Here is a 25,754-nt window from a genome sequence, read left to right as displayed (position 1 = left end):
CGCTTCATCACACACCTCATTTAATTCATCTGATTCAGGAAAAACTATAGGTAGTTTTTTCACACCCCACATAATACCCTGTTTTGTGGTACCTGTAGTATCAGCAATATGTAACGCCTCCTTCATTGCCAAAATCATATAACGTGTGGCCCTACTGGAAAATACGGTTGATTCATCACCGTCGCCACTGGAATCAGTGCCTGTGTCTGGGTCTGTGTCGACCGACTGAGGCAAAGGGCGTTTTACAGCCCCTGACGGTGTTTGAGGCGCCTGGACAGGTGCTAATTGATTGTCCGGCCGTCTCATGTCGTCAAACGACTGCTTTGGCGTGTTGACACTATCCCGTAATTCCATAAATAAAGGCATCCATTCTGGTGTCGACCCCCTAGGGGGTGACATCCCCATATTTGGCAATTGCTCCGCCTCCACACCAATATCGTCCTCATACATGTCGACACACACGTACCGACCCACAGCAGACACACAGGGAATGTTCTTAAAGAAGACAGGACCCCACTAGCCCTTTGGGGAGACAGAGGGAGAGTTTGCCAGCACACACCAAAAAGCGCTATATATGACAGGGATAGCCTTATAATAAGTGCTCCCTGTATAGCTGCTTTAATAATATAATTTTGCCACAATTTTGCCCCCCCTCTCTTGTTTTACCCTGTTTCTGTAGTGCAGTGCAGGGGAGAGCCTGGGAGCCTTCCTGACCAGCGGAGCTGTGTGAGGAAAATGGCGCTGTGTGCTGAGGAGATAGGCCCCGCCCCTTTTTCGGCGGGCTCGTCTCCCGCTCTTTAGTGGATTCTGGCAGGGGTTAAATATCTCCATATAGCCCCCGGAGGCTATATGTGAGGTATTTTTAGCCAAAATAGGTTTTCATTTGCCTCCCAGGGCGCCCCCCTCCCAGCGCCCTGCACCCTCAGTGACTGCCGTGTGAAGTGTGCTGAGAGGAAAATGGCGCACAGCTGCAGTGCTGTGCGCTACCTTAAGAAGACTGAGGAGTCTTCTGCCGCCGATTCTGGACCTCTTCTCGTTTCAGCATCTGCAAGGGGGCCGGCGGCGAGGCTCCGGTGACCATCCAGGCTGTACCTGTGATCGTCCCTCTGGAGCTAATGTCCAGTAGCCAAGAAGCCAATCCATCCTGCACGCAGGTGAGTTCACTTCTTCTCCCCTAAGTCCCTCGTTGCAGTGATCCTGTTGCCAGCAGGACTCACTGTAAAATAAAAAACCTAAGCTAAACTTTTCTAAGCAGCTCTTTAGGAGAGCCACCTAGATTGCACCCTTCTCGGCCGGGCACAAAAATCTAACTGAGGCTTGGAGGAGGGTCATGGGGGGAGGAGCCAGTGCACACCACCTGATCGTAAAGCTTTACTTTTTGTGCCCTGTCTCCTGCGGAGCCGCTGTTCCCCATGGTCCTTTCAGGAACCCCAGCATCCACTAGGACGATAGAGAAATACTAATTTATTAACACTATAGTTTTTTCACTAGTATGCTGCCCTGGGCTTTCTGGCTGGTGTTTTGGGGTGCCACACCCTGCAGCTAGATATAGCGCTAGGGACCCCAAATATACAGAGACGCCTTGAAGCGGCTTTGGGGCTTAGTCACACATTTGCGCAAATATGTGTAACCAAGATCTCTGAATTCTAATATTATGTGGGATTTATATCTGGTTACCCTTATCATTCAGGGTGCTGGGGGAAACAATGTCTCTCTTTTTTCAAGCTTCGGATACACCAGGCGTGTTATTGATTGCTTCTCCACGCACGGTGAGCCTATGTTATTGCTGTCATTGGATGCGGAGAAGGCCTTCAACAGATTACAATGGAGCTAATTACCAGCTGCTCTGAAACAATTTGGTGTATCGGGGCAGAGCTTTGTCTTCTATTATGGCCCTTTGCGCCAATCCGACAGCCAGAGTTATGGTAAATGGCCTTCTCTCCCCCACCTTCCCAATAACTAATGCTACTCGTCAGGAGTGCCCCTTATCCCCCTTAATGTTTGCATTGGTCATTGAGCCCCTAGCAGAAACAATACTATGCAGCGACTCTATACAAGGTCTGCCTCTTCATGGTTCCATTTATAAAGTCTGTTTGTACGCAGATGAAATCCTGATAACTATCATGCATCCTCTAAATCGTCTGAGGAATTTGCATTTGGTTTTGGAGGCATATACTAATGTGTCTTACTATAAACTAAATATCCCTCAGAATCTTACTGTAACTTTAAGATCTCAATATTTTTACTCTTAGCAAGAGAGAGAGAAGTCTTAAGTATTTAGGAATTCAGATCACCCCTTTATTTAGTTAGCTGATCTGATACCCTGTAACTATCTTCCTCTCTTGAATATCTTTACACTCTTAACCACAGATTGGATGATGCAAGAGATTTCATGGATGGGCCGTACTGCAGCACTTAAAATGGTGCTACTACCTAAAATATCTATTAAGGACTATCCGACTTATGTTACCTAAATCGCTGATTAATACATTTAATATAATCTTTAATAATTATGTAATTTTGGGGATTTGTTTATTAAAAGAACTCTGAATAGGACACGTGGGCACTCGGTGAGGCTAGAGGAGAGAACATTTCATACACAACGTAGGATAGGGTTCTTCACGGTAAGGACAATAAAGATTTGGGACTCCCTGCCGGAGAAGGTAATAATGGTGGACTCTGTAAATAAAATTTGAAAAAGAATTGGACAAATTTCTAACTGGAAAAAGTATCCAGGCATAGGCGTGCGCAGGGTGGGTGCCTGGTGCGCACAGGCACCCCCTAATGTCCAGCAATCCGATCTCACATGCCTGATGCAGCGATCGCCGAGCAGGCTGATTACTGTCCCCTCTGCGCTGCACCCTGTCAGGACTGCATTACTGACTGGACGCCTGGGTTAATCAAGGGTGCCACTACCACCGGCTTTCAAACTCCTGGCTCCACTTCAATGTACAAAAACAGCGTGATGTGACATGATGACATCATGCTGCTCGCACGCCCACCTGTCACACGCCCACCTCTCTCCTTCTATGCCAACGCCAGCCACTGATGAGGAGCAGCATGCAGCCAGCGTTCCTCTTAGGAAGACAAATTCAATACTGGCAGGAGGTCGGCAGCAGCATTGACACGTCACGCGTTTTTCCAGCAGCAGTAACTAGTCTGCGACTGTCAGTGTCAGTGAGTGACTGCAGCTTGCATGGGAAAGAGAGTGGGAGCCAGACCAGGCTGAGGAGGAGCAGTGTAATTGCAGTGAGTGCCATCAGGGGTGTTTGTTTGGTGCACACCACAACATCTGACAATGCATCTGCATTATAAGGATTGGAACAAGGGTGGATATTTTATATTACGTTGACCGTCTATAGATGGTGCTAGACACGCCCAAAAGGCAGTGCTAGACACACCCCTCCAACAGTGCACCCCCTAATAAAATGTGCTGCGCACGCCTATGTATCCAGGGCTATATCTCTTAACATAGGGGGCGATTCCGAGTTGTTCGCTCGCTTGCTGCTTTTAGCAGCATTGCACACGCTAAGCCGCCGCCTACTGGGAGTGTATCTTAGCATAGCAGAATTGCGAACGAAAGCTTCGCTAATTTTCTCGTAACGATTACCCCGCAGTTTCTGAGTAGCTCCAGACTTACTCAGCCATTGCGACCAGCTCAGTCCTTTTCGTTCCTGGTTTGACGTCACAAACACACCCAGCGTTCGCCCAGCCACTCCCCCGTTTATCCAGCCACTCCCGCGTTTTGGAACTCGAACGCCTGCGTTTTTCCACACACTCCCATAAAATGTCCAGTTTCCGCCCAGAAACACCCACTTCCTGTCAATCACACTACGATTACCACAGCGATGAAAAAGCTTCGTAATGCCGTGAGTAAAATACCTAACTTTTGTGTAAAATAACTAAACGCATGCGCTCTGCGAACATTGCGCATGCCCTTTTAGCGGATAATCGCAGTATAGCGAAAATCGGCAACGAGCGAACAACTCGGAATCACCCCCATAGTGACATTATATATCTGGGATTGGTAAGAACCATAGTTGTCAACTGATACTAAACCATTACTTCAGCATGTGCATTATAATATGAACAGCTTAACACAGAATAGAGGTTGAACCCGATGGGCATTTTGCCTCTTTTCAACCTCACTAACTATGTAACTATGTATGGAAAAATAAGAAACCACGTTTGGCCAGAAAAATAATGGGGGAAAGGTAATAGGGTTTGAGAATCAGAAAGCGAGAGATTTTGTGAGCGTTCTCCTGTTTTTTTTTAAAGTGGCAATCATTTACATGGCAAAACCAGGTTGATTTTGCCATGTAAATGATTGGCACTTTAAAAAAACTCACAAAATCTCTCACTTTCTGATTCTCACACCCTATTACATTCCCCCCCCCTATGTCTCTCGTAAAACTTGAAGGTGGTTTGGCTTTTCCAGATGTACAGAACTACCAAGGATGAAGGATGCTATCACGCTATGATTGACAGCGGCGTGCGATGGAGGGGCGGCTACGCGGAGTTGGGAGGGAGTGGTCCAGACAACGGAGACGTGTCCAGACCATTGTCGGGGCAGCTGCATGATGTCACACACGGCTGCTGCGACCAAACAAAATGGCGGTGGTCCGACTGCATACGCAGCCTAGCTTCATATGCAGGGGGTCAACCCTAAGTTTAGACTCAGTGATGCGATCGCAATTGATTTTCGACTGGATCGCTGGCCACCGATTAGCATGCTGCGCAGCCCCCAGCATGCGATAGGAAGCAGTAGCAGATTCAGGTTTTTTTTAGCAGAATCTGTTACTGAACCTGAATAAGGTACACAGGCACAATTACTCCATCCCGGCAAGGGATTTTACAAATATCTCCTTCTTCGCCACTGGCTATTCAGCTGCACAAAAGACCGGCATTTAATATCTACTATACCTATTTGATTTATATTCCACCATACTATTCATGACAAATTGAATCGGGTTGCCTATAAAGAGGAATTTCATGGTGGTATGATCTTTTACTTAATCTACAGTATGTATACCTGAGAAACTCTCTTTGTTAACATAGTGGAAATAAGATTAAACAAGCCACTTCACAGAAGAAGAGTGGGCTTAGAAGTTTCGAATATGCTTTCACCTTTCTAAATGTATCACCCATGTGGAACAGTATTACAAACTCCTGTATAGATTGTATCAAACAAAATCAAAGAGTATAGTACTTGGCCATTTGTATCCACTCTTTGTTGGCGTAACTGTGGACAGATAGATTCTCTGCTACATGTATTCTGGTCGTGTCCAGTGCTCACCAACCTTTGGGCCTCAGTGTTCAACCTAATCTCTAAGGTTATTAACATTACGAGTCCTCGTAATACTAGAGTACCTATATTTCATCTATGTTTGGGATCGCTCTCCAACAATGATCGGTATATTGCGAGTTATATCCTTATTACAACTAAATTATTATTAGCCCATCATTGGCGCTCACTGGTAAGCCTGAGTATTGACCCTTTAGAAGCCAAAGTTCAGGCACATTGTGAATTTGAGGCTGCAGGTTGCCAAAACTCATCCTCACCAACTAACCCAATGGTTCCCAAACTGTGTGCCGTGGCACCATGGGGTGCCTCGGGACACTTGCAGGGGTGCCTTAGCATGATGGTCCAGGACCAATTCAAATTATTTATGGTCAATGTAAAAGGCAAAACCAGTGCTGGTGAATGACAATCATAAAAAAAGAAGTAGTAAATCCTGTCCCTTACCACACAAATGAAATCGGCATCCCTAGCGGTGGAATGCTGGCAGAGGGCCAGCGCAACAAAGCCCCTTGAGGGCTCGGTGGTGAGGTATGCTCGCCACAGGTTCTGTTCTCCCTCTATGGGTGTCGTGGAGACCCATAGAGGGGGAAATCACCTACCTCGCCGGTATACTGGCGGTGGTATGGTGGCTCTGTCGGGATCCCAGCGCCAGTATTGTGACAGCTGGATCCCGATTATCGGTATGCTAATCACATACCGGCATATAAACACAATTTACTTAATGTAATATTTCTTTGTCAATTTTTCAATAAGAAACTTTTGGCCTAGGGGTGCCGTGAAAAAAATTCTGATATTCTACGGCGCCGTGATTCAAAAAAAGTTTGGGAACCACTGAACTAACCCCTTGATCAGCTGGTTTGCGTGGAGTGAATACTGGGCTAATAAATACCCTTCCCAAGGGACGAGCATGGTATATGAGAGACTTTCTATCCTGAATAATTGATCCCTTGTTAAACTGGTTTGCCCCAACTAACCTTTGAAAAGGTAGACTCTGAGATTGGTCTTTAATAGTTTGTTGTTTTTTTTACTATTATCTCTGTGTTATTTATGTGTGAAACAAACTGTAATGTTTCTGTACGTAATTAATTACTGGAATTGTTCATATGGACAATCTTTGTTGTTGTATGTACCCAACTTTGTTTATTGTTCCATTTTACCCCGCTTTTTTTCTGTATCCTTCCCATCCCATTTTATCTGCTGAAACCTCTAATAAAAACTATTCTAGAGGCAAAGAAAAAAAAAAACATCCTTTGAAATTATTTTGAAACCCTAGCAAATATGTATGTGCTAAAATGTCTGTCCATGTGAGGGAGTGTTTTTGAGCAAAAACATAATAAGCTAGGTGGTGACATTTTTCTCCAGAAAATACTTCCTATGCCAGGTTATGATCCTATTCACTAAGCTTTACAAAACAACATCCTCAACACATTGCTTAGTGAAGATCTAAAGATGATATCAATCTCATATTTCCAGAGTGGGTGCATTGTGAAGCTATCAGACATATTACAGGCACACAGTAGACAACAATAAAATAACTCTCCTTGTTTGCAGACCTTGCAAATTATAGAATTGACTTCATTCATACTGTACAAGTCACAATATATTTTTGCTCAGATATTACCTGAGTAATCTCCTCAATCTCTCTATCTAGGAGACAGGAACCCAAGTGTGTTAGAAGTTCTTCTGGTTTGATGTTATTTTTAACAGTGCTGTTTATGACTTTTAACATATTCTTGGACTCCTGTAGTCGTTCGATGCTTTCAAAATTTGCTTTTTCGACTGCTTCAGAAAGACCAATATACCCTTAAAAACGAAAACAAAATATTTAATTTCTAGATTGTTCACTTGAAATGTGGAATAAGCAAGTACAATGGGTTGGTGAGAAGTACTGCACAGATCAGTATGATCTATGCAGGCTTTGTTGTTTTAAAAGGTTTTGGTGTAGAAAACCCCCCCCTAAAAAATACTGGCACTTGTGGTTCAGCAAGTACCATCATGCCTGCACATCCTTGCTAGAACATGTAGTCCACTTGTAAAGAACAAGATTTTTTAACCAGTTAATACTGCCCATGTCTGGATGTCCTTGGGCTTGCACATTTTTTATTTTTATTTCCTTTATGTGTTTGTTTGTTTTTTTTTGGGGGGGGGAGGGGGCTGGTTGCCGTTATGGCAAGGGGGGCCCATTCTGTGTGTCTCCCCGCACTCCACCCACCTCCCCCTTATTTTTTTATATTATCCTAGCCTCAGAAGCCCATGACTTGTTAATGAATTAGTAGGGGGACTCCATCCCATATTTTTGAAACATTTTGACACCTTATAACAACTCCTAAAACAACAAAGTCTGCACAAATCCACCACAGATTGATGGCGGAATCGCAGCGAAACAAGTGCTACCAAATAGTGGGCATCACCGGCAACATTCAAACAACAGTCAAAACCTATGCTTAGCAACTGATGTATTTTTAGGACTAAACCGCCGTTGATGCCAGCTGGTTTGTAACTAACTAAAGCTCAAACTGATGCTTAGGTAATTTACCCCAAAAGTGGAGCAAAACAATCACAATCATCTAGGATAGGCCAAATGTTGCATTTGCAAATATAGGCCTCCATTTATCAAGCCTTGGAGAGTGATAAATAGCACGGTGATAAAGTACCAGCCAATCAGCTCCTAACTGACATGTCACAAGCTGTGTATGAAAAAATGACAGTTATGAGCTGATTGGTTGGCACGTACTATTTATCACTCTACAGGGCTTATAAATCTGGGCCATAATAATGATGGGACTTCAATCTGCTGCATACTTTAGTTCTTTCCCAGTGAAGTGGGCAGTTATGTGGCATAGTGACGTGATTCATGGTCTGTCCCCTGCTGCTACAAAAAGTTGCATTACATGGCATGTGCCGCAGCCACTCTGACACAATGTGCTGCACCACACTCCTAGTACTTGTGTTAATGAGAAAGTATTAAGTATTTATTAAGATTTGTTCATTATCCTGGTTGCTTGACATTAAAACTACTGGAAAAGTTAATCAGAGAACACTCAGATATTTCATGTATATTTATAATGAAAAAGACAATACAATAATCTGGTATATGGTATGTGGCTGGCATCATGTTTACTTAACTTGACAACCCTGTCTGCAATTATGCTTAGGAATAAGGATTAGAAGTAAATGCCACAAAAACAAACACAAGATATACGTCATTGCTAAGCTAAAAATTTGATTTGACAAACATATGCATAAATTTACTATTATAATTTCCACACAATATAAATGAACCTTATTGAAACATATCAAATATTAATTGGCTGATTCATATAAATAATGATAACGTTGTTAATTTGCCTTAGGATTTGTCATTGAATTCTATTATGTACCTAGAAAAGTATGGTTGTACATAAAGTACTATAGTGTGTCAGACTCAGATTTGTAGCATTTCCATATGTTTCAGCTATACATCTACCAGGTGTCTTAACCCTTATTAGCTGTAAACTGAGATTGTTCACTAAAAAAAAAAAAAAATTGTCCCACTGAAGTGTAATTTTAACATGCATGATCATGTTCCGTCCTTCATTAGCATACTACAGGACACTAGCAATATCGCTTGGTTTGATGTGCAGCACGTAAAACCAAGCACCGGTTGCTAGCAACCACGGGAGCACGCAATCCACCGTACACACTGAGCGATGTAGGCGATAAGTCGCTAACAAACAGCCAGCTTAACGGGGTCTTCAGCTCTTTTTTTTACAAAGTGCAATTGAATAAAATTAACAAAAATTTTCTAAACAAGCTGGATGTTTGATAATATATGTGCAAGATAGTTTGTAATAAGCGCTCTATAAAAAACTATTAAAGAAACCAACTGATTTAACAAAGGTGTAAACTATCAACTGCTAATTAGATTCAAATGGCAGTGTAACTATGACAATACTACTTGCAGACTAATTATTATATTCAGGCTACAGGAGGTGTGAAAGCCACAATGCGATACATCCTGACACTATTCAGGTACATACCGGTGTTACATTATGTACTTACAAATGCAATTAAAATCACAAAGAACAGCTCTCCCGATAAGAGCTGTCTTTTGCGATAGAAGAACTTCCGGGTTTAGGACGGGAGTCCTTTTGCGTATGCACAGAGTGATGTGCGCTGTCACGAGGGGTGCTGGGATGCATCCGATTGGATCCCTCTCAGGGTAGAGTGCGAAAAGAAGCCAACAGCCTTCAACTAAGTAATGCCACTTAAAGATAGTGTTACCCACTGGGCCACATTCCAGGGCTTAGTACATATGGAAATGTGATCAAAAGATTTGGCTGCACTTTCAGATTCAGTACATCCACCACATAGTCTCATACATTGTAAGGGGATGTAGTTATATTGCCGGCAGTCAGGATCCCGGTGGTCAGGATACAGGCGCCGGAATCCCGACCACTGACAATGCAGCCAGACAGAATCCCGGCTAACACGGGCTATTCCCACTCGTGGGTGTCCACGACACCCATAGAGTGGGAACAGAACAGGTGGCGAGCGCAGCAAGCCACCGAGCCTGCAGCATGGCAAGCACAGCGAGCCCGCAAGGAGATTCATTGTGCTCACCCCCCGCCGTCATTCTAGTGGGCGGATTCCTGGCGTTAGTATGCTAACCGCCGGGATCCCAGCAGACGGCCCTTCCAAACCCAACCCATTGGAAGTATTCCACATATGGCAGTAAATAAGTTACAGAGGCATTAGATATTATACAGTTATTTAAAAAATAGGATTTTAATTACCTACCGGTAAATCTTTTTCTCGTAGTCCGTAGGTAATACTGGGAATCCATTTAGTACAATGGGGTATAGACGGGTCCAATAGGAGCCATGGGCACTATAGAAGTTTGAATGTGTGTGCTGGCTCCTCCCTCTATGCCCCTCCTACCAGACTCAGTCTAGGAAACTGTGCCCGAGGAGACGGAAATACTTTGAGAGAAGGATATAGATAAGGAAAGTGGTGAGATTCCGAACCAGCACACACAAACAAACAAGAGGAAAGCAATGCTAACCAAACTTGAAAACTGGAACAGCAACATCTGAACCAAACAACATTACTTAAAGTAACAGAGCAGGAAGAACGAAGCACCGGGCGGGCACCCTGTATCCCCTACGGACTACGAGAAAAGGATTTACTGGTAGGTAATTAAAATCCTATTTTCTCTTCTGTCCTAGGGGACACTGGGAATCCATTTAGTACCATGGGGGAAGGACCAAAGTCATAAAGAACGAACAGAGAGTCTGATTTCCTGTTACGAGCTGTTTTCTTCACATAGACCTTCAAAGCCCTTACGAACATTCAAAGACTTTGAAGTAGCAGAGGCGTCCGTAACATCCGGAACCACAATAGGTTGGTTGATGTGAAACGCGGACACCACCTTAGGAAGAAATTGCTGATGAGTCCCGAGTTCAGCTCTGTCCTCATGTAAAATCAAGTAGGGGCTCTTGTGAGAAAACGCCCCCAGCTCCGATACACATCTTGCTGAAGCCAAGACCAACAGCCCGACGGTCTTCCACATAAGGAACTTTACCCTCTACCTCCTGCAACAGTTCAAACCAGTTCGATTGAAGGAACTGCAACACCAAATTGAGATCCCAAGGTGTCGTAGGAGGCACAAAAAAATAAGAATTTACTTACCGATAATTCTATTTCTCGTAGTCCGTAGTGGATGCTGGGGACTCCGTAAGGACCATGGGGAATAGCGGCTCCGCAGGAGACTGGGCACATCTAAAGAAAGCTTTAGGACTATCTGGTGTGCACTGGCTCCTCCCCCTATGACCCTCCTCCAAGCCTCAGTTAGGATACTGTGCCCGGACGAGCGTACACAATAAGGAAGGATTTTGAATCCCGGGTAAGACTCATACCAGCCACACCAATCACACTGTACAACTTGTGATCTGAACCCAGTTAACAGCATGATAACAGAGGAGCCTCTAGAAAAGATGGCTCACTACAGCAATAACCCGATTTTTTTTTTTTTTTTTTTTGGTAACAATAACTATGTACCAGTATTGCAGACAATCCGCACTTGGGATGGGCGCCCAGCATCCACTACGGACTACGAGAAATAGAATTATCGGTAAGTAAATTCTTATTTTCTCTAACGTCCTAAGTGGATGCTGGGGACTCCGTAAGGACCATGGGGATTATACCAAAGCTCCCAAACGGGCGGGAGAGTGCGGATGACTCTGCAGCACCAAATGAGAGAACTCCAGGTCCTCCTCAGCCAGGGTATCAATTTTGTAGAATTTTACAAACGTATTTGCTCCTGACCAAGTAGCTGCTCGGCAAAGTTGTAAAGCCGAGACCCCTCGGGCAGCCGCCCAAGATGAGCCCACCTTCCTTGTGGAGTGGGCATTTACAGATTTTTGGCTGTGGCAGGCCTGCCACAGAATGTGCAAGCAGAATTGTACTACAAATCCAACGAGCAATAGTCTGCTTAGAAGCAGGAGCACCCAGCTTGTTGGGTGCATATAGGATAAACAGCGAGTAAGATTTCCTGACTCCAGCCGTCCTGGAAACATATATTTTCAGGGCCCTGACAACGTCTAGCAACTTGGAGTCCTCCAAGTCCCTAGTAGCCGCAGGCACCACAATAGGTTGGTTCAGGTGAAACGCTGAAACCACCTTAGGGAGAAACTGAGGACGAGTCCTCAATTCCGCCCTGTCCGAATGGAAAATCAGATAAGGGCTTTTACAGGATAAAGCCGCCAATTCTGACACGCGCCTGGCCCAGGCCAGGGCCAACAGCATGACCACTTTCCATGTGAGATATTTTAACTCCACAGATTTAAGTGGTTCAAACCAATGTGACTTTTGGAACCCAAAAACTACATTGAGATCCCAAAGTGCCACTGGAGGCACAAAAGGAGGCTGTATATGCAGTACCCCTTTTACAAACGTCTGAACTTCAGGGACTGAAGCTAGTTCTTTTTGGAAGAAAATTGACAGGGCCGAAATTTGAACCTTAATGGACCCCAATTTCAGGCCCATAGACACTCCTGTTTGCAGGAAATGTAGGAATCGACCCAGTTGAATTTCCTCCGTCGGGCCTTACTGGCCTCGCACCACGCAACATATTTTCGCCAAATGCGGTGATAATGTTTTGCGGTTACATCCTTCCTGGCTTTGATCAGGATAGGGATGACTTCATCCGGAATGCCTTTTTTTCCTTCAGGATCCGGCGTTCAACAGCCATGCCGTCAAACGCAGCCGCGGTAAGTCTTGGAACAGACAGGGTCCTTGCTGGAGCAGGTCCCTTCTTAGAGGTAGAGGCCACGGATCCTCCGTGAGCATCTCTTGAAGTTCCGGTTACCAAGTCCTTCTTGGCCAATCCGGAGCCACGAATATAGTGCTTACTCCTCTCCATCTTATCAATCTCAGTACCTTGGGTATGAGAGGCAGAGGAGGGAACACATACACTGACTGGTACACCCACGGTGTTACCAGAGCGTCTACAGCTATTGCCTGAGGGTCCCTTGACCTGGCGCAATACCTGTCGAGTTTTTCCCAACGGTTTATAATCATGTGGAAAACTTCTGGGTGAAGTCTCCACTTTCCCGGGTGGAGGTCGTGTCTGCTGAGGAAGTCTGCTTCCCAGTTGTCCACTCCCGGAATGAATACTGCTGACAGTGCTATCACATGATTTTCCGCCCAGCGAAGAATCCTTGCAGCTTCTGCCATTGCCCTCCTGCTTCTTGTGCCACCCTGTCTGTTTACGTGGGTGACTGCCGTGATGTTGTCCGACTGGATCAACACCGGCTGACCTTGAAGCAGAGGTCTTGCTAAGCTTAGAGCATTGTAAATGGCCCTTAGCTTCAGGATATTTATGTGAAGTGATGTCTCCAGGCTTGACCATAAGCCCTGGAAATTCCTTCCCTGTGTGACTGCTCCCCAGCCTCGCAGGCTGGCATCCGTGGTCACCAGGACCCAGTCCTGAATGCCGAATCTGCGGCCCTCTAGAAGATGAGCACTCTGCAACCACCACAGGAGGGACACCCTTGTCCTTGGTGACAGGGTTATCCGCTGATGCATCTGAAGATGCGACCCGGACCATTTGTCCAGCAGGTCCCACTGGAAAGTTCTTGCGTGGAATCTGCCGAATGGGATTGCTTCGTAGGAAGCCACCATTTTACCCAGAACCCTTGTGCATTGATGCACTGAGAGTTGGCTCGGTTTTAGGAGGTTCCTGACTAGCTCGGATAACTCCCTGGCTTTCTCCTCCGGGAGAAACACCTTTTTCTGGACTGTGTCCAGGATCATCCCTAGGAACAAAAGACGAGTCGTCGGAACCAGCTGCGATTTTGGAATATTGAGAATCCAATCGTGCTGCCGCAACACTACCTGAGATAGTGCTACACCGACCTCCAACTGTTCCCTGGATCTTACCCTTATCAGGGAATCGTCCCAGTAAGGGATAACTAAAATTCCCTTCCTTCGAAGGAATATCATCATTTCGGCCATTACCTTGGTAAAGACCCGGGGTGCCGTGGACCATCCATACGGCAGCGTCTGAACTGATAGTGACAGTTCTGTACCATAAACCTGAGGTACCCTTGGTGAGAAGGGTAAATTGGGACATGAAGGTAAGCATCCTTGATGTCCGGAGACATCATGTAGTCCCCTTCTTCCAGGTTCGCAATCACTGCTCTGAGTGACTCAATCTTGAATTTGAACCTCTGTATGTAAGTGTTCAAAGATTTTAGATTTAGAATCGGTCTCACCGAGCCGTCCGGCTTCTGTACCACAACAGTGTGGAATAATACCCCGTTCCCTGTTGCAGGAGGGGTACCTTGATTATCACCTGCTGGGAATACAGCTTGTGAATGGCTTCCAAAACTGTCTCCCTGTCAGAAGGAGACATCGGTAAAGCCGACTTTAGGAAACGGCGAGGGGGAGACGTCTCGAATTCCAATTTGTACCCCTGAGATATCACCTGAAGGATCCAGGGGTCTACTTGCGAGTGAGCCCACTGCGCGCTGAAATTCATTGAGACGGGCCCCCCACCGTGCCTGATTCTGCTTGTAAAGCCCCAGCGTCATACTGAGGGCTTGGCAGAGGCGGGAGAGGGTTTCTGTTCCTGGGAACTGGCTGATTTCTGCAGCCTTTTTCCTCTCCCTCTGTCACGGGGCAGAAATGAGGAACCTTTTGCCCGCTTTTCCACGAAAAGACTGCGCCTGATAATACGGCGTCTTCTCATGTTGAGAGGCGACCTGGGGTACACACGTGGATTTCCCAGCTGTTGCCGTGGCCACCAGGTCTGAAAGACCGACCCCAAATAACTCCTCCCCTTAATAAGGCAATACTTCCAAATGCCGTTTGGAATCCGCATCACCTGACCACTGTCGTGTCCATAACCCTCTACTGGTAGAAATGGACAACGCACTTAGACTTGATGCCAGTCGGCAAATATTCCGCTGTGCATCACGCATATATAGAAATGCATCTTTCAAATGCTCTATAGGCAATAATATACTGTCCCTATCTAGGGTATCAATATTTTCAGTCAGGGAATCCGACCACGCCAACCCAGCACTGCACATCCAGGCTGAGGCGATTGCTGGTCGCAGTATAACACCAGTATGTGTGTAAATACATTTTAGGATACCCTCCTGCTTTCTATCAGCAGGATCCTTAAGGGCGGCCATCTCAGGAGAGGGTAGAGCCCTTGTTCTTACAAGCGTGTGAGCGCTTTATCCACCCTAGGGGGTGTTTCCCAACGCACCCTAACCTCTGGCGGGAAAGGATATAATGCCAATAACATTTTAGAAATTATCAGTTGTTATCGGGGGAAACCCACGCATCATCACACACCTCATTTAATTTCTCAGATTCAGGAAAACTACAGGTAGTTTTTCCTCACCGAACATAATACCCCTTTTTGGTGGTACTCGTATTATCAGAAATGTGTAAAACATTTTTCATTGCCTCAATCATGTAACGTGTGGCCCTACTGGAAGTCACATTTGTCTTTTCACCGTCGACACTGGAGTCAGTATCCGTGTCGGCGTCTATATCTGCCATCTGAGGTAATGGGCGCTTTAGAGCCCCTGACGGCCTATGAGACGTCTGGACAGGCACAAGCTGAGTAGCCGGCTGTCTCATGTCAACCACTGTCTTTTATACAGAGCTGACACTGTCACGTAATTCCTTCCAACAGTTCATCCACTCAGGTGTCGACCCCCTAGGGGGTGACATCACTATTACAGGCAATCTGCTCCGTCTCCACATCATTTTTCTCCTCATACATGTCGACACAAATGTACCGACACACAGCACACACACAGGGAATGCTCTGATAGAGGACAGGACCCCACTAGCCCTTTGGGGAGACAGAGGGAGAGTTTGCCAGCACACACCAGAGCGCTATATATATACAGGGATAACCTTATATAAGTGTTTTTCCCCTTATAGCTGCTGTATTGTTAATACTGCGCCTAATTAGTGCCCCCCTCTCTTTTTTAACCCTTTCTGTAGTGTAGTGACTGCAGGGGAGAGCCAGGGGAGCTTCCCTCCAACTGAGCTGTGAGGGAAAATGGCGCCAGTGTGCTGAGGAGATAGGCTCCGCCCCTTTTTCGCGGACTTTTCTCCTGCTTTTTTATGGATTCTGGCAGGGGTTAAAATTCATCCATATAGCCCTGGGGGCTATATGTGATGTATTTTCGCCAGCCAAGGTGTTTTTATTGCTGCTCAGGGCGCCCCCCCCTAGCGCCCTGCACCCTCAGTGACCGAAGTGTGAAGTGTGCTGAGGAGCAATGGCGCACAGCTGCAGTGCTGTGCGCTACCTTGTTGAAGACAGGACGTCTTCTGCCGCCGATTTTCCGGACCTCTTCTGCCTTCTGGCTCTGTAAGGGGGCCGGCGGCGCGGCTCTGGGACCCATCCAGGCTGGGCCTGTGATCGTCCCTCTGGAGCTAATGTCCAGTAGCCTAAGAAGCCCAATCCACTCTGCACGCAGGTGAGTTCGCTTCTTCTCCTCTTAGTCCCTCGATGCAGTGAGCCTGTTGCCAGCAGGTCTCACTGAAAATAAAAAACCTAAACTAAAACTTTCACTAAGAAGCTCAGAAGAGCCCCTAGTGTGCACCCTTCTCGTTCGGGCACAGAGATCTAACTGAGGCTTGGAGGAGGGTCATAGGGGGAGGAGCCAGTGCACACCAGATAGTCCTAAAGCTTTCTTTAGATGTGCCCAGTCTCCTGCGGAGCCGCTATTCCCCATGGTCCTTACGGAGTCCCCAGCATCCACTTAGGACGTTAGAGAAACAGGATTTTAATATCTACCGGTAAATCCTTTTCTCCTAGTCTGTAGAGGATGCTGGGGTCCATTTCATAACAATGGGGTGTAGATGGTTCCGCAGGAGCCATGGACACTTTAAGACTTTTCAAGAGTGTTAACTGGCTCCTCCCTCTATGCCCTTCCTCCAGACCTTAGTTATAGGAACTGTGCCCAGGGAGACGGACATTTCGAGGAAAGGATTTACTTTTATACTAATGGTGAGATTCATACCAGCTCACACCTCAACCATGCCGCACAACATGGCATTCAACATAACACACGCCAACAGGCATGAACCATTTACAACAACATGTTCAAAACAAATGTAACACACTTGTGTAACTAACTGAACAAAACTGCAGGTAAAGTACACACTGGGTCGGGCGCCCAGCATCCTCTACGGACTAGGAGAAAAGGATTTACCGGTAGGTATTAAATTCCTGTTTTCTCATACGTCCTAGAGGATGCTGGGATCCATTTCATGACCATGGGGTTTATACCAAAGCTCCAGTACGGGCGGGAGAGTGCGGATGACCCTGCAGCACCGATTGACCAAACTTGAGGTCCTCATCGGCCAAAGTGTCAAACTTATAAAATTTAGCAAAAGTGTTTGACCCTGACCAAGTAGCTGCTCAGCAAAGTTGCAATGCCGAGACTCCCCGGGCAGCCGCCCTGGACGAGCCCACCTTCCTAGTAGAATGGGCCTTCACCGACGTAGGTAAAGGCAATCCAGCCGTAGAATGAGCGTGCTGAATCGTACCTCTGATCCAGCACGCAATAGTCTGCTTAGAAGCAGGACACCCAATCTTGCTGGGAGCATACAGGACAAAAAGAGCCTCTGTTTTCCATAACCAAGCTGTTCTTGCGACATAAATCTTCAAAGCTCTAACCACATCTAGAGACTGTGACTCAGTGAAAGTGTCAGTAGCTACTGGCACCACAATAGGTTGGTTTATGTGGAAGGACGAAACCACCTTTGGAAGAAATTGTTGACGAGTTCTTAACTCTGCCCTATCTTCATGGAAGATCAGGTAAGGGCTCTTGTGAGACAAGGCCCCCAACTCAGACACCCGCCTTGCAGATGCCAAGGCCAAAAGCATCACCACTTTCCAAGTGAAAAAAACTAAATTCTACCATCTGCAGAGGTTCAAACCAATCTGATTGAAGGAGCTGCAACACCACATTAAGGTCCCATGGTGCCACTGGAGGCTGTATGTGCAGAACCCCTTTCACGAACGTCTGAACTTCTGGAAAGGAGGCCAATTGTTTTTGAAAGAAAACTGATAAGGCCGAAATCTGGACCTTGATTGACCCCAATCTAAGGCCCGCATCCACACCAGCCTGCAGAAAATGGAGAAAACGTCCCAACTCAAACTCTTCCGTAGGAGCCTTCTTGGATTCAAACCAAGACACATATTTTCTCCAAATACGGTGGTAATGTTTAGACATTACTCCTTTCCTGGCCTGAATAAGAGTGGGGATGACTTCCTTGGGAATACCCTTTCGGGCTAGGATCCGGCGCTCAACAGCCATGCCGTCAAACGTAGCCGCGGCAAGTCTTGATACACACACGGCCCCTCGAGGAGGAAGAGGCCGAGGATCTTCTATGAGTAACTCCTGTAGATCTGGATACCAAGCCCTCTTTGGCCAGTCTGGGGCAATGAAGATTGCTTGAACTCTTGTTCTTCTTATTATTTTGAGAACTTTTGGAATCAGTGAAAGTGGAGGGAAAACATATACCGACCGAAATACCCACTGGGTCACCAGTGTATCCACTGCTATTGCTTGAGGGTCTCTCGACCTGGAACAATATCTCTGAAGATTCTTGTTTAATCGAGATGCCATCATGTCGACTTGAGGAACTCCCCAAAGACTTGTCACCTCTGTGAAGACTTCTTGGTGGAGGCCCCACTTTCCTGTATGGAGATCGTGTCTGCTGAGGAAGTCTGCTTCCCAGTTGTCCACTCCCGGAATGAAAACTGCTGACAGAGCTCTTACATGTCTTTCTGCTCAGAGGAGAATCCTTGTCACCTCTGCCATTGCAGCTCTGCTTTTCGTTCCGTCTTGGCTGTTTATGTACGCGACAGCTGTTACATTGTCCGACTGGATCTGCACGGGATGATCTTGAAGAAGATGTACCGCTTGTAGAAGGCCGTTGTAAATGGCTCTCAATTCCAGAACGTTTATGTGAAGGCGGGCTTCCTTACTTGACCATTTTCCTTGGAAGCTTTCCCCCTGTGACAGCTCCCCAGCCTCGGAAACTTGCATTCGTGGTTATTAGGACCCAGTCGTGAATCCCAAACCTGTGTCCCTCTAGTAGGTGAGAACTGTGTAGCCACCACAGGAGTGAAATCCTGGCTTTGGGGGACAGGATTATTCCGGTGCATGTGTAGGTGGGATCCAGACCACTTGTCCAACAGGTCTCACTGGAATACTCTGGCATGAAATCGGCCAAACTGTATGGCCTCGTAGGCCGCTACCATTTTCCCCAACAACCGAATGCATTGATGGATCAACACGCTTGTTGGTTTCAATATTTGTTTGACCATTTTCTGGATTTCCAGAGCCTTTTCCACTGGAAGAAATACTCTCTGTACTTCTGTGTCCAAAATCATCCCTAAAAAGGACAATCTTGTCATCGGTTCCAACTGCGACTTTGGAAAATTCATGATCCAACCATGTTGTTGGAGTATTGACAGGGAGAGTGCGATGTTCTGCACCAACTGTTCCCTGGATCTCACTTTTATCAGGAGATCGTCCAGATAAGGATTATATTGACTCCTTTTTGACGAAGGAGTACCATCAACTCCTCCATCACCTTGATTAATACCCTCGGTGCCGTGGAGAGTCCGTACGGCAACGTCTGGAACTGGTAACGGCAATCCTGTACTGCGAATCTCAGATAAGCTTGGTGAGGAGGATAAATGGGAACATGCAAGTAAGCATCCTTTATGTCTACTGACACCATGAAGTCCCCCCTCCTCCAGACTGGAAATCACTACCCTCAGGGATTCCATCTTGAACTTGTACCTTTTCAGGTAGAGATTCAGATTTTTCAGGTTTAAAATCGGTCAGACCGAGCCGTCCGGCTTCGGAACTACGAAGAGGCTTGAATAAAAACCTTCTCCTTGCTGTGACAAGGGTACCAGGACAATGACCTGATCCTGACATAATTTTTGAATTGCCGTTGTTACTGCCTCTCTTTCTGGAAGAGAAGCTGGCAAGGTCGATTCGAAAAATCAGCATGGGGGGACGTCTTGAAACTCTAGTTTGTACCCATGGGACACTATTTGTAAGACCCATGGATCCAGGCCAGATTGAATCCAGATTTGACTGAAAAGTTTCAGACGTGCTCCCACCCGAGTGGACTCCCGCAAGGGAGCCCCAACGTCATGCTGCAGATTTTGCAAAAGCAGGGGTGGACTTCTGCTCCTGCGATCCAGGAGACGCTGCTGATTTCTTTCCTTTCCCCATTCCCCTACCTGCAAAAAAGGGGGAAACTTTGGCCTTTTTGTATTTGTTGGCCGAAAGGACTGCATGTGAGAGTGATGTGTCTTTTTCGCCGGTGTAGCAGCATAAGGCAAGAATGTCGACTTATCTGCGGTAGCCGCTGAGACGACGCATCCAACCCTTCACCAAACAAGGCATCACCTTTATACAGGAGAGCCTCCATATTTCTTTTGGAATCTGCATCAGCATTCCACTGGCGAATCCACAACGCCCTCCGAGCCGACACTGCCATGGTAGCGGTTCTTGATCCTAAGAGACCAATATATTTCATGGTTTCTAGTATGTACGCAGCAGCGTTTTTGATATGACCTAACGTTATGAGTATTTCGTCTCCATCTATTGTGTCAATGTCTAATGACAAGTTTTCTGACCACTTCTCAATAGCACTACTCACCCACGCACAGACAATAGTAGGCCTGAGTGGTGTCCCATTGGCCACATCAATAGATCACCTCACTCACTTGCGCCTGTCGGCTCCTTAAGTGAAGCCATTCCAGGCGCAGGGAGAAATACCTTTTCTCTTTAATGACAGGGCCCTGTCTAAAATGTGGGGTGACTCCCACCTTTTAGAAAAAGGTAAGCTGCCTGAATTCCTTTTGGGAATCTGAAATTTCTTTCAGGTTAAATCAGACTCCCTCCAAGAGACTGTTCCTGAGGTGGAGGGGAAAAATAAGATTTTACTCACCGGTAAATCTATTTCTCGTAGTCCGTAGTGGATGCTGGGAACTCCGAAAGGACCATGGGGAATAGCGGCTCCGCAGGAGACTGGGCACAACTAAAGAAAGCTTTTAGGTCACTTGGTGTGCACTGGCTCCTCCCACTATGACCCTCCTCCAAGCCTCAGTTAGGACACTGTGCCCGGACGAGCTGACATAATAAGGAAGGATTTTGAATCCCGGGTAAGACTCTTACCAGCCACACCAATCACACTGTATAACTCGTGATACCATACCCAGTTTTACAGTATGAAAACAACTGAGCCTCTCAACAGATGGCTCAACAATAACCCTTTAGTTAACAATAACTATGTACAAGTATTGCAGACAATCCGCACTTGGGACGGGCGCCCAGCATCCACTACGGACTACGAGAAATAGATTTACCGGTGAGTAAAATCTTATTTTCTCTGACGTCCTAGTGGATGCTGGGAACTCCGAAAGGACCATGGGGATTATACCAAAGCTCCCAAACGGGCGGGAGAGTGCGGATGACTCTGCAGCACCGAATGAGAGAACTCAAGGTCCTCCTCAGCCAGGGTATCAAATTTGTAGAATTTTGCAAACGTGTTTGCCCCTGACCAAGTAGCAGCTCGGCAAAGTTGTAAAGCCGAGACCCCTCGGGCAGCCGCCCAAGATGAGCCCACCTTCCTTATGGAATGGGCTTTTACTGATTTAGGATGCGGCAGTCCAGCCGCAGAATGCACCAGCTAAATTGTGCTACAAATCCAGCGAGCAATAGTCTGCTTAGAAGCAGGAGCACCCAGCTTGTTGGGTGCATACAGGATAAATAGCGAGTCAGTTTTCCTGACTCTAGCCGTCCTGGAAACATAAATTTTCAAGGCCCTGACTACGTCCAGCAACTTGGAATCCTCCAAGTCCCTAGTAGCCGCAGGCACCACAATAGGTTGGTTCAAGTGAAAAGCTGATACCACCCTAGGGAGAAACTGGGGACGAGTCCTCAATTCTGCCCTATCCATATGGAAAATCAGATAAGGGCTTTTACATGACAAAGCCGCCAATTCGGACACACGCCTGGCTGAAGCCAAGGCCAATAACATGACCACTTTCCACGTGAGATATTTTAGATCCACGGTTTTAAGTGGCTCAAACCAATGTGATTTTAAGAAACTCAACACCACGTTGAGATCCCAAGGTGCCACTGGAGGCACAAAAGGGGGCTGAATATGCAGCACTCCCTTAACAAACGTCTGAACTTCAGGTAGTGAAGCTAGTTCTTTCTGGAAGAAAATCGACAGAGCCGAGATCTGTACCTTAATGGAGCCTAATTTCAGGCCCATAGTCACTCCTGCTTGTAGGAAATGCAGAAATCGACCCAGTTGAAATTCCTCTGTTGGGGCCTTTTTGGCCTCACACCAAGCAACATACATCCGCCATATGCGGTGATAATGCTTTGCAGTTACATCTTTCCTGGCTTTAATCAGCGTAGGAATGACTTCCTCCGGAATGCCCTTTTCCTTCAGGATCCGGCGTTCAACCGCCCTGCCGTCAAACGCAGCCGCGGTAAGTCTTGGAACAGACAGGGCCCCTGCTGTAGCAGATCCTGTCTGAGCGGCAGAGGCCATGGGTTCTCTGAGATCATCTCTTGAAGTTCCGGGTACCACGCTCGTCTTGGCCAATCCGGAACCACGAGTATTGTTCTTACTCCTCGTTTTCTTATTATTCTCAGTACCCTTGGTATGAGAGGCAGAGGAGGGAACACATAAACTGACTGGTACACCCACGGTGTCACTAGAGCGTCCACAGCTATCGCCTGAGGGTCCCTTGACCTGGCGCAATATCTCTCTAGTTTTTTGTTTAGGCGGGACGCCATCATGTCCACCTGTGGCCTTTCCCAACGGTTTACCAAAAGTTGGAAGACTTCTGGATGAAGTCCCCACTCTCCCGGGTGTAGCTCATGTCCGCTGAGGAAGTCTGCTTCCCAGTTGTCCACTCCCGGAATGAACACTGCTGACAGTGCTAAGACGTGATTTTCCGCCCATCGGAGAATCCTTGTGGCTTCTGCCATCGCCATCCTGCTTCTTGTGCCGCCCTGTCGGTTTACATGGGCGACTGCCGTGATGTTGTCTGATTGGATCAGTACCGGCTGGTTTTGAAGCAGAGGCCTTGCCAGACTTAGGGCATTGTAAATGGCCCTCAGTTCCAGAATATTTATGTGTAGGGACGACTCCCGACTTGACCAAAGTCCTTGGAAATTTCTTCCCTGTGTGACTGCCCCCCAGCCTCGAAGGCTGGCATCCGTGGTTACCAGGACCCAGTCCTGTATGCCGAATCTGCGGCCCTCTTGAAGATGAGCACTCTGCAGCCACCACAGTAGAGATACCCTGGTCCTTGGAGACAGGGTTATCAGCCGATGCATCTGAAGATGCGATCCCGACCACTTGTCCAAGAGGTCCCACTGAAAGGTTCTTGCATGGAACCTGCCGAATGGAATTTTGCTTCGTAAGAAGCTACCATTTTTCCCAGGACTCGTGTGCAGTGATGCACCGATACCTGTTTTGGTTTCAGGAGGTCTCTGACTAGAGATGACAGCTCCTTGGCTTTCTCCTGCGGGAGAAACACTTTTTTCTGTTCTGTGTCCAGAACCATCCCCAGGAACAGTAGGCGTGTGGTAGGAACCAGCTGTGACTTTGGAATGTATAGAATCCATCCGTGCTGTTGTAGCACTTCCCGAGATAGTGCTACTCCGACCAACAACTGCTCCTTGGACCTCGCCTTTATAAGGAGATCGTCCAAGTACGGGATAATTACAACTTCCTTTCTCGAAGGAGTATAATCATTTCTGCCATTACCTTGGTAAAGACCCTCGGTGCCGTGGACAGTCCAAACGGCAGTGTTTGGAATTGGTAATGGCAATCCTGTACCACAAATCTGAGGTACTCCTGGTGAGGATGGTAAATGGGGACATGTAGGTAAGCCTCCTTGATGTCCAGGGATACCATGTAATCCCCCTCCTCCAGGCTTGCAATAATCGCCCTGAGCGATTCCATCTTGAACTTGAATTTTTTTATGTATGTGTTCAAGGATTTCAAATATAAAATGGGTCTCACCGAACCGTCCGGTTTCGGTATGTGGAATAGTAACCCCGTCCTTGTTGAAGTAGGGGCACCTTGACTATCACCTGCTGGGAATACAGCTTGTGAATTGCCTCTAGCACAGTCTCCCTGCCTAAGGGAGTTGTCAGCAAGGCAGATTTGAGGAAACGGCGGGGGGGAGACGCCTCGAATTCCAGCTTGTACCCCTGAAATACTACTTGAAGGATCTAGGGATCCACCTGTGAGCGAGCCCACTGATCGCTGAAATTTTTGAGGCGGCCCCCCACCGTACCTGGCTACGCCTGTGGAGCCCCCCCGTCATGCGGTGGACTCAGAGGAAGCGGGAGAAGAATTTTGATTCTGGGAACTGGCTGACTGGTGCAGCTTTTTCCCTCTTCCCTCGTTTTACACGCTTGCATTTCTGAAGCCGAAAGGACTGTACCTGATAATACAGTGCTTTCTGAGGCTGTGAGGAAACCTGAGGTAAAAAATTTTTCTTCCCAGCTGTTGCTGTGGATACGAGGTCCCAGAGACCATCCCCAAACAATTCCTCACCCTTATAAAGGCTCTATGTGCCTTTTCAAGTCAGCATCACCTGTCCAGTGTCGGGTCTCTAATAACCTCCTGACCGAATGGACATTGCATTAATTCTGGATGCCAGCCGGCAAAATATCCCTCTGTGCATCCCTCATATATAAGACGACGTCTTATGTTCGCAAAATAGTATCCCTGTTTGACAGGGTTACAGACCACGCTGCAGCAGCACTATCTGCAGGTCTCAGTCTAGTACCTGAGTGTGTAAATACAGACTTCAGGATAGCCTCCTGCTTTTTATCAGCAGGTACCTTCAAAGTGGCCGTATCCTAAGACGGCAGTGCCACCTTTTTTGACAAACGTGTGAGCGCCTTATCCACCCTAGGGGATATCTCCCAGCGTAACTTATCCTCTGGCGGGAAAGGGTACGCCATCAGTAACTTTTTAGAAATTACCAGTTTCTTATCGGGGGAACCCACGCTTTTTCACACTTCATTCACTCATTTGATGGGGGAACAAAACACTGCCTGCTTTTTCTCCCCAAACATAAAACCCTTTTTTACTGGTACTTGGGTTAATGTCAGAAATGTGTAACACATTTTTTATTGCCGGGATCATGTAACGGATGTTCCTAGTTGATTGTGTATATGTCTCAACCTCGTCGACACTGGAGTCAGACTCCGTGTCGACATCTGTGTCTGCCATCTGAGGGAGCGTTGTTTATATCTTCCACCTATCCATCCACTCTGGTGTCGGCCCCACAGGGGGCGACATCCCATTTATCGGCATCTGCTCTGCCATCACATAAGCCTCCTCATCAAACGTGTCGACACAGCCGTACCGACACACCGCACACACACAGGGAATGCTCTGACTGAGGACAGGACCCCACACAGCCCTTTGGGGAGACAGAGAGAGTATGCCAGCACACACCAGAGCGCTATATAATTTAGGGATTAACACTATATTGAGTGAATTTTTCCCAATAGCTGCTTGTATATACAATATTGCGCCTAAATTTAGTGCCCCCCTCTCTTTTTAACCCTTTGAGCCTGAAAACTACAGGGGAGAGCCTGGGGAGCTGTCTTCCAGTTGCACTGTGAAGAGAAAATGGCGCCAGTGTGCTGAGAGAGATAGCTCCGCCCCTTTTTTGCTGACTTTTCTCCCGCATTTTTATGGATTCTGGCAGGGGTATTTATCACATATATAGCCTCTGGGGCTATATATTGTGATATATATGCCAGCCAAGGTGTTTTTATTGCTGCTCAGGGCGCCCCCCCTAGCGCCCTGCACCCTCAGTGACCGGAGTGTGAAGTGTGCATGAGGAGCAATG

General features: G+C 46.9%; 1 protein-coding gene across 2 annotated transcripts in view; it reads right to left on the bottom strand.

Annotated features, from left to right (window-relative positions):
- RIGI (RNA sensor RIG-I) overlaps nucleotides 1-25,754 on the bottom strand; it is a 289,257-nt gene that overhangs the window by 200,777 nt on the left and 62,726 nt on the right. For both annotated transcript variants that reach the window (XM_063914195.1, XM_063914196.1), the window contains exon 4: nucleotides 6,924-7,105. In XM_063914195.1, coding sequence (XP_063770265.1) covers nucleotides 6,924-7,105 — 182 coding nt within the window. The remainder of the gene's footprint in view (nucleotides 1-6,923; nucleotides 7,106-25,754) is intronic.

This window comes from Pseudophryne corroboree, chromosome 1 (assembly GCF_028390025.1).
Source record: "Pseudophryne corroboree isolate aPseCor3 chromosome 1, aPseCor3.hap2, whole genome shotgun sequence".
Lineage (NCBI taxonomy): Eukaryota > Metazoa > Chordata > Amphibia > Anura > Myobatrachidae > Pseudophryne > Pseudophryne corroboree.
Note: the sequence above shows the minus strand (reverse complement) of the source record. Positions and strands in the feature narration are given on the sequence as shown.